At 53.3% G+C, this 9518-nt stretch overlaps 1 protein-coding gene across 1 annotated transcript; it reads right to left on the bottom strand.

Annotated features, from left to right (window-relative positions):
- Nucleotides 1-88: 88 nt before the first annotated feature.
- ZBTB39 (zinc finger and BTB domain containing 39) lies at nt 89-6937 on the bottom strand. Its single transcript, XM_032785484.2, has one exon. It carries the CDS (start codon nt 6844-6846, stop codon nt 4711-4713), a length of 2136 nt encoding a protein of 711 aa, XP_032641375.1. The 5' UTR covers nt 6847-6937; the 3' UTR covers nt 89-4710.
- Nucleotides 6938-9518: the final 2581 nt, after the last annotated feature.

The raw sequence follows: 9518 nt of genomic DNA on the forward strand, positions 1-9518 counted from the left end.
GAAGCAGGTCTGGGACCCACGCAGTGCTTCACCAGAAAGGCCCCAACTTCCACTTGCAGATTAAAAATGATAAACACGAAGCGCAAGCGGTGGCTGTTTTCCATTTTATTATTCTAAATAAAAACCACACTTTGTGCTGGATGATGGAGTATAAAAGAATCCGATGTACAACGATTTTAGACATCTACTATTTCGAGTGGTGGGAAAAGTTTACAAAATATACAAAACTTTACAGCAAATAGATAGTAACCACTTAAATATCAGGTCAGTACCTACTATTAACTTAACGAAAAGGTTAGACAGTAATTACAACTTTTTTCTGCTTCATTTTTTTTAAGAGAGATCTGGAGCCTTCGAGAGAGGGGAGGAATGAAAGCAAACCCCGTTTGTGTTTCAGAAATAAGGAGATCTGTCCCATAAGGTTACGTTCTCCATTGGGACACCACTACCTTTTGGTTAGAGACGGGCAGCTTGCTTCAAGCTCCATTAGCGTGGCAGGCCCCTGGGATTAGACAAAACCCTACAATGCAGCTTGGATCGTTGATAACATGTCCTGTTATATGCCCCCGTTTCATCCCCAAGGATCCCAAAGCACTTTACAAACAAGAATTAAACCTCACACCCTCCCCCATCTGAGGTAGGTATTTCTTAGTGTCCCCCATGTTTACAGACTGGGGGGGGGGGAACCGATGCAAAAACACACACTGAGCCAGTGGAAAAGCTGGGAACAGAGCCCAGGGGGTCTCTCTCCCAGCCCCTGTATGGTCTACCAGACAATACTGTTATCTTTTCCTATGTTAGGCAGTAAACTGAAAAAATAGCACTGGAGCCAGCTCCGTGAGCCGGGAGCATCAGCAGGACACATCTGGAGTGGGAGACATGGTTTTTGGACTCTAGGCCCAGGGATCAGAGTGAAAGCATGAAAGAGCCTCCTTCTGTCTCTGGACTCCACCTAAGCCTGCCCTGCTGACACAAAGAGCAGCATGGACATTGCTCGTGAAGACTATTTGATCTCCTACCCTGGCTGGCAAGACCCAGTGGCAGCCCCATGACAAAAGGGAGGCAGAAAACTGAATGGCAAAGCTGGTGGCACCAAGCAAAGGAAGACACCAGGATCCACTGCAGATTGGTCATCGTGTCTGGGGTTAGGGCCTCGCTCTAAAGCCCACCAAAGCCAGCAGAAAGGCTCCACTTGGCTCCCATGGAGTTTGGGGCTGACACGTTGAGGGAGGGTGCTCCGGAGGATGAGGGCTGGATCCTGCGATTGGATCCCCAGGCCGGGAGGGAGAGCCCAGGTTTTGGCCTCATCCCAATTCAGAGAATTCAAGGAGGAGAAACTAAGGGATTGAACTCATGACAGAGTTTTGCAAATCAGAATTTTTTTCACTTCCCCATGGGCAACCACCCATGTCAAATGGCTGCTGATCTCGGAGTGTTTTGAGGGAGAACATGAACGGGTCATAACCCAGGGAAGAGCCAAAGACAGAGGTGGGCACGGATCTGAGCTCAGGCTGCTCCCCCGTCCCTGACACACTGGCTACCTCTACACTATGAGCTGCGGAGCCGTCGGAGCCCGGGTAGCGGCAGCAGGGGCCTGCCTTAGCCGTGCCAAGGAAATACCCCATCAGTTTCAGACGCCACCATGGCTCCCACAGTGAGTTTGTATACACAAAGGGGGACTCACACCTCTAGCTCGTACTGCAGACATAGCCAGACACAGGAGTAATGTCAAAGGTGTCCGACACCCCCTCTACGACAATCATGGGTTAACCTGTTCAGTTCAACATGAAGTCAGAAGTCAACCAGTGCTAACAAAGTTCAGGGCAGATTTGACCAACAACTAGAATTCTGTCATTTCAACATCCGCCTCCTCTTTTAAACGCCTTCCCTGGAGGGCCATATCCAGGGGCTGGGTCAAGCTTGGGGCCACCCAGGGAAGTCTGCATATGGCACCCCTTAAACTGGTTAGCATTACACAGACTGCAGAGGGCAGATCTCAGACGGTCTCGTCACCACTGGCTTTTTTCAGTGCCACATGGTTTGACTGGGGCACCAGTATTTGAAAGCGCACGTCAGGGCAGAGGTCAGCAGGGTTCCTTCTGCTCAGGGGCAGAGGAGCTTTCTGCTCAGGAGCTGCGGTTGGTTCCCCGTGCGAGCTCGGGCACTGCCTGGAGGAAAGCAGCCGGATGCCTACAGGGCTCTGTCTTCATCCCCTGCACTCACATGCCCTGAGGACGTGCCGATGGGGGCGTTAAACCTCGACACTGAAACAACCACCATTAACTGCAGACGGGAAGGGATTCTGATGACCAGGCTAAAACGCAGGAGTGTCCAAATGCGGCCAGGGATGCTGCCCTCCTGCAAATCCCACCCCAACCCTAGAGCGTGAAGTCAGTACCACTCCTGACTCTAATCAGCAGGAGATGAGCCAGAAACTCACTTCATTCCCCAGCTTCCTGGCACAATTAACTCTGAACCCCTTGCCCCCTCAGACTGCACGCTCCTGCCTTCCTTGGGACCCTCAGTCATCCCGGCCCTCCTGCAAACTGACTCCTGGTGCGCTAGGCTAAGCGAGCAGCCTCTGCTTATTGCTCACACTTCATCCTACCCTTTAGCACTAGTGTTCGTTTCACAAGGCCCAGAAACAGAGAGCAGAGTGAGGAGAAGGACGACACTGCAGGGCTGTTATTGCACCAGGGGGGCGGAGACGGGGGGTTCAAAGAGGAACGTGAGGGGTCATTTCCCTAGGATGCTACATAATCATACTCATAAGTGCTCTTCAAACATGCTTCACAGACATTAACCGGTTAATCGTCACCACGCTCCAGGGAGGTAGGTAGGTACAACAAGTATTACTGCCCCCATTTTACAGATGGGGAAACTGAGGCAGAGAGGTGAAGTGACTCGCCCAAGGCCACAATGAAGTTAGTGTTAGCAGGGGGGTTCGACCCAAGGAACGCCTAGCCCCCAGGCCAGACCAACGCTGTTTCTCTGAGGGTAGCTGCACTGCAGCGGTACCGAGCCTCCCAGCCCGGGGAGACAGACTCCCGCTGGTTTTGCTCAAGCAGGTGGACTAAAAATAGCAGTATGGATGTTGTGGCACCGGCAGCAGTCCCAGCTAGTCACCCGAGCCCAGACCCGGGCTCGCCTGGGCTGCAGCCAGCGCCGCAATGTATTTTTAGCCTGTTACCTCGAGTGAAGCTCGGGCGAGTCAGCCCTTCCAGCTGCAACGCAGCAGAGAGCAGCTCCCTGGGCGGGGAGAGGCTGCCAGAGCGTTCAGAGTGTATGGAAGTGCAGGAGCCTGTGCGGAGGCTTCAAGCCCCGAGTGCTTCCAGGTTATGAGGTAGTACGAGTCACCTAGACTGCTACATGTGTCATATTCATGCCTTTCCACTCCTCGCCCCAGGGCAGCAATGCTGGAAAAACCACCCTGACTCCCACCAGCGGGCGCGTGTGAAAAGCAACAGCGTTACCCGGTGAAAGCAGAAGGGGCAAACTCACGTCGGCACCGACTACGTCCTTCGATAGAAGCCACGTCACAGACGCAGTGGCCGTTCCATTACCGTGGGGTCGGGGGCTAATGCTGTAGCGGGGAGAATACTCCTCCTGCAAAGACACCTTCCCAGGAGTTAAGGCAATGGTTTCTTTTCACCCTCATCCTAGAGGGCTTTGTATGGGCCCTAGCACCACTCGCACAGGGATGCCCGATGCTCTCCACACCCCAACCCCCAGACTGCTGCGCTACCGACTTAGGGAGGGCAGGATGAGCTATAAATCTGTGCCTCGGCAGCATTAACGTGCTACTGCAGGCCGCAGAATCCCAGGACTTGGAGGGGATGATCTCCGCTAAAAACATTTCTCTTCGGTCTGTGTGGGAGGGCAGGGGGTGAGAACAAGGGGGAAACCAGGCATTCTGCCCACATTTGCTACATGCTTCCCCTGGCTCAGTGACTCTTCAGAGAGGGTAAATTGTTCTCTTCTGCCAATCTAGCCCAGTTTATGGCGAGAGACCTCCTCTTTTCTCCAAGGAAGCTCTGCCCTGAGCTTGGGCTGCTCTGGTACTCCTTCATTTCCCTGGCTCGCAAATGTGACTTTTAAACTTCAGAAGCTGTACCAGGGGGTGGGGGTGGAGGAACAATCGGCAACTGAGGCCCTGGCTCAGATGGGCGGCTAGAAGTTGCACTAATCCCCCTTTCAAGCACCAAGTTGAACACCTGGAGCACTCCCCGGGCCTGCCAGCTCCCCCGCTCCCAAGGCCAGACTCTGCTTCATTCCTCCCAGTAGCAGCAAAGCCTGGAAGAAAACCAACTAGTGTTTTCGTGTCTACCACCTTCCTGTCCCAGCTCTACTGAGGCTGGCTGTCAGGGCAAGAGCAGCATAAAACTAGGTGTGATCGCAAACCCACGGGAGGCCTGGCTAGGGTTAACCTGCCCAACGGAGATAGTTGTCTATTTATCAGATCCCAAACCCAGGAAGAAATGCCAACCCATGGAACTCAGCAGCCTCTAACGGGACTGGAGGTAAGTAAAGAGAACGGGCTCCTTGGTTTGCCTCACGTGCTGTTAACTTGAAGGATGCTGACAGAAAAATCCCGAGGCAAGGGCAAAAAACAGGAGAATTCCATCCATGACGTCCGATCGTTAAAACTGGGGCAGGGAGTCATCACTTTACAATTCGCGTTTGCTCCCCTACCCCACCAGCGCCACCCAATCAGCTGTCTGTGTTTTTCTCCGTGTCTTTGGAATGGATTATGTACATGAACGTCTGTTCGATGGTGAAATCGGGCGGCAGGCTGCCTTTGTGCACACCAACGTGTTTGCTCATGAGGTTTAAGGTGGAGCTGAAGTGTCCGCACACAGTGCATCGGTACATGAGGGCCCCCGAGTGCGTCTTCAGGTGGCACTTGATGGTGGAGCGGCCGCGGAAGAACTTGTGACACACTTTGCACTGGTAAGGCTTTTCTCCCGTGTGAATCCTCCTGTGGTAGTTGAACTCGCTCGTGTGGGCAAACCTCTTCCCGCAGACCTTGCAGCTGTACTTACTGTTTCCTGGCTGATTCTGCAGGGCCAGGTCCTCACTCAGGAACTCCTCCGGCAGCTTCCTCTTCTGTAGGGCTTGCTGCTGGAGCCGGTCTCCGAAGTTGGGCCGGACAACGTCCAGGGTGCCGCCGCACTTGTGCTGGCTGACATGGTAGCGGTAAGCCGCTTCCAGCTTGAAGCTCTGGCCGCAGAAATGGCATCGGAAGAGTGCCTCTTCCATGCTCTGATGGACGGCCATGTGCTTCTCCAGCAGATGCCGGTCCACGAAGCTGTTAGCACAGATGGAGCAGGAGAAGACGGAGATGCCCAGGTGGGACAGCGTGTGCCACATCAGGCTGCAGAGGTTGAGCTGCCGCTGGTCGCACACACCACATGTTTGGCCTTTCAAGTTCATGTGGTCCAGGATGTGGCCCCGGATGGTGTGGAAATCTTTGGACAGTGGCTTCCCGCAGGCAGTGCATACCAGCTCCGAGCCAGGCCCTCCGCCAAACAGGTTGATCTTGTTGGGCAGTGGGTCGCTGGGGTGGACGATGATGTTGTTCTCAAACACACCCTCTCTCCGGTGGAGGGTGAGTTGCCATTGGGTGAAGAACTTGGTCTCGCACATGTCGCAGGAGAAGAGAAAGATCCCGATGTGGGACAGGACATGGGTGACCCGGGAATTCCGGTCTTGGAAGTGGGTCTCGCAGACCTTGCAGTTGCCGGTGAGCAGATCCACGTGGTCCCTCGCATGCTGGCGGATCAGCTGGATGTTGGGTTCCAGGACCTTCTTGCACACCTGGCAGGGCATGGCCTTGCTCTCCCGGCTGTCATTCTCAAAGGCCAGCTCCTCCTCACTGTCGTCGCTCAGCTCGATGACCTCCTCCACCGGGCCCAGCTCTTCGCTGGCGTCTTCGAAGTGTAGCTCGTCTGCCCCTAGGTCCTCCAGCTGCAGCTCATCCATCTGCCCAAAGCCCTGGTCTTTGGAATGGTCACTGTTGCTGGGGCAGGAGTTGCTCCCGGTGGAGATGTCCAGCGAGGTGTCAGCTGCGAAAAAGCTGGTCTTGCTGAAGTCCCCGTTGCTCTGGATCTTATAGGGCTGGCAGGTACTTGCAGTGGTTTGAACAGCCATGTTGACATTGCCCAGGTTGGGCTGAGACACCACGTTGGTGGCAGAAGCAAACTGCCCCGTCAGTTCCTGTTCTTCTGTCTTTGGAGGCGGTTGATGCATCAAAGGCAGGTTATGGTTGGCTTCATTCATGGGATTCCTGTCATCCTCTTTGTAACCACCTGCCACTTCCCCATGCAAGATGCAATTCCGCTCAGAGCCAAAGTGCTCCCCACTGCTCCGGAGCTCACCCAGAGAATGGTTTGGTTCTGTCACTGTGCCACTCAAAGGACCTGAACAACCTTCTCCCGACCCAGAGGGCTGCTTGGTAATAGCCGAGCTCTCCAAGTCAGGGAAGGTGGAATGACAGGCCTTGAGCAGATCATCCATGCCCAGCCTCTCTGCCACCTCGTATATGACGCCCACATTGATAAGGTCCGTGAAGAGCTCAGAGGTGTAGACGAAGCTCAGGATTTTCTCAAAGTTGGCCGGCGTGATGAAGTCCACCACGTAGGTCCTGGCGGCGTCCAGCCCTGTGTTCAGGAAGAGGTTCTGGAAGTAGCCGGCTGCACAGGCCAGCACAGCTTTGTGTGCGGCAAAGGAGCGGCTCCCCACCACGATGGTGACGTCACACATAGTTTCCGACAGCCTGCACTTGTTGAGTTCCTTCAGTAGGTTGTTGGGGTGATCGGTGCTGTGTAGCTTGATCCTCATGCCCATCTTAGCAGTTGCTCAAGAGTTCCTCGTCCTGGTCAGCTTCTTATTCATTCGTTTGCCAGGCACTTAGCATCCAGGGGCTGGCAGGGCGAGGGGCTCTAAAAGGAGGAAAACGCAAGAGTTTACACTTCAGAATCATTGTCGGTTTGCGGTGAAACGTCCTGGCATGTTTCACGACCAACAGCGATGGAAACCTCCCTTCTGTGGCGGTAGGAAGCATCTACACTACGGTGCTACAGTGCTGTAGCTCTGCTGCTGTAGCACTTGCAGTGTAGACGTGGCTTGAGCGTCTTCCAGTTCTGCATTAAGTGACATGACTAGCACCTAAATTTTGCTCTGTACAATTTAGAAAGTATAAAGACACTGATGGAATAAAGAAGGAGTGAAGGGTTAAGGATTTATTTTCCCCTCTCGTGAGAGGGATATATTAGATATTTTTTTCTAATGCTTTGACTACACACAAACTGGCTCTGATCTCAGTTAAACCAGTAAAACTTCTGTATGTAGACAACGCCTAAGAATGGCTACTATTTTTATCTCACTGAGATCCAACATACCCCCAGGCAATTCACACTTCACCATCAGAATTGGCAGAAGTTAAACATACAAGAACTGTCACCACAGAAGAGACTAGCGGTGCAGCCAGCCTGGTATCTCACCTAAGGTTCATGAGTGAACCTAGTTTAAGATCTTGCAGCAACACAAGCAATAAAAAATAAAAGTCTGCAACTTTAAGAAGCGTGTGAAAAACTTAGAGCAGGTTCTCTCCTTCGCCTCCTGTGTCTGAGCTGTGCTATAGCTATTATTAAACACTGTCAGCTTCCTGCCTCAAAAAGCAAACAGGGGAGTACCACAACAAGCAACCCCCAAGTATCCTCCCAGTGGAGTCCCTTTGATTGGCCTAGACGAGAGAGGCTCAAATAGGGGCTCAGGTCAAAGGTGCAAAAAGACCAAATAAAAACCCTTGCTACGAAAAGTTATGTACTTTGCCAGTCACTATCTGAGCTCCTGTTTCTATATGGGTCTCTCTGTCTCCCAGCCCGACTTCTCTACCAGTTCTGTAGTAGCCTTGTTAGCTATGTTTATAAATCCGCAACCTGGATCGCAGACTCCTACCTCACTGGCTGTGCACTCACTTCTAGGACTCTTCTAGCCACTACGGCTCTGTAGATTCCTTCTGCCCACTGAATATCTCCAGATCCTTCCTCTGCCCCAACACACGTACTAACTTTCGTTTGCCAGGCTGGATCTCATTTCAGGTCTGGTTCCTAGTTCTAAACTCTTTACATCTCTTTGAATTATTTCTCTGCTCTCACGGGCACTTGCAACACCCTTCTGTGTAGTATAGCCTGCAATTGTCCGCCGTCCACTGTCTTTCCGGACAATAATTACAGAAGACTGGACTTGTGATACCAATCTCTGCAAGACCCAACCAGGCCACTCCAACTTGGCCTGCACCCCGTTTTCATGAGCTGTTGGACAGTTTTCAAATCGGACAGACTACTCAGTACCTAAACGTCTCCATGGCAGCAGCAGGCTTTGAACCTCAGCTCTGCCAGCCTGTTCTCAATTTTTCCAGGACACCAAAGGAGACAAGAGGAAGATCCAGATACAGAGAGGGGAGGCGACACAGAAAGTCCAAGGTTGCTCCAGTTTAGAAGCAGGGAAAGAGGGTGTCCCAGTTTGCAGACTCTTGGCACCCGGGGGATTTTCTTAAATAGGGAATCTTGGAGAAGGAAAAGTAAAGCCGCCCTGATCAATAATGTATCAGGGAAATGGGAGATAAAGGGGGCTGCTCTGTTTGGACCTCAGAGCGTGCAACGCTACCCCTGAAGCTAACAGGGTAGGTCACCCCAGACCCCATTAATGTTGCCTACAGCAGCTGTTTCTCCGGCTTTCCAAATACACAACCTCGGGTTTTCCTGTTTATTCCGTGCTTTTCTTCCCTCTGCTAGAGAGCGAATACCCCAGAGGCCAAAAGAAGGGCTGGGGTCCTCGGGATAAAGGGGGGAACGGATAGGAGGAGGGGGAAAAGATGAAGGGGGGCTGCCTTCTATCATGAGGGGTGGGAAGAGAGGGAGTAGGGAAAGCGGGAAGATGGGGTGAGCCATCCGGGTTCTCCCCCTTGGTGTGTGTGTGTCTAGGGGGCAAATAGGGACTCTCCTCCATCACAGGGTTTGGGGGGTATGGATGAAAGGGCGGGAAGGGACATGGCAAGGGAACGGGGCAACGCAGCAGGAGGCAGACAGGGCGAGAAGGGGCTCTTTACCAGGCATGGGGGGATGGATTTGGAGGATCAGGGGGCTACGGGCTTTGGGGGCAGGCGAGGGCAAACGAGGAGTCCCCTATACAGGGAGCTGGGAGTCCCCAAGAGGGAGGGGGGCCCCACGTGAGGTGGGTGCAGAGAGATCCCCATGCAAGAGGCGGAGGAGTCCCTTGCACGGGGGGGGGTGTCTCCTACATAAAAGGGGAGCAAAAGAGGGAAGAGTCTCCTGCATGGAGGGAGAGGACCCCCTACACGAGAAGGGAAGGGAAAAGTCGGGTCCGTTAGAGAGGGAGGGGGAGGACGGGGTCCCCGATAGGGGGGTGGGGAAGAAAGGCGAGATAGGGATCCCTGTACACAGGGAAGGGGGAGACGGGGAGAGGCTGACACAACAGCTGAGGCTGGGAAAAGT

Source organism: Chelonoidis abingdonii, chromosome 26 (genome assembly GCF_003597395.2).
Source record: "Chelonoidis abingdonii isolate Lonesome George chromosome 26, CheloAbing_2.0, whole genome shotgun sequence".
Lineage (NCBI taxonomy): Eukaryota > Metazoa > Chordata > Testudines > Testudinidae > Chelonoidis > Chelonoidis abingdonii.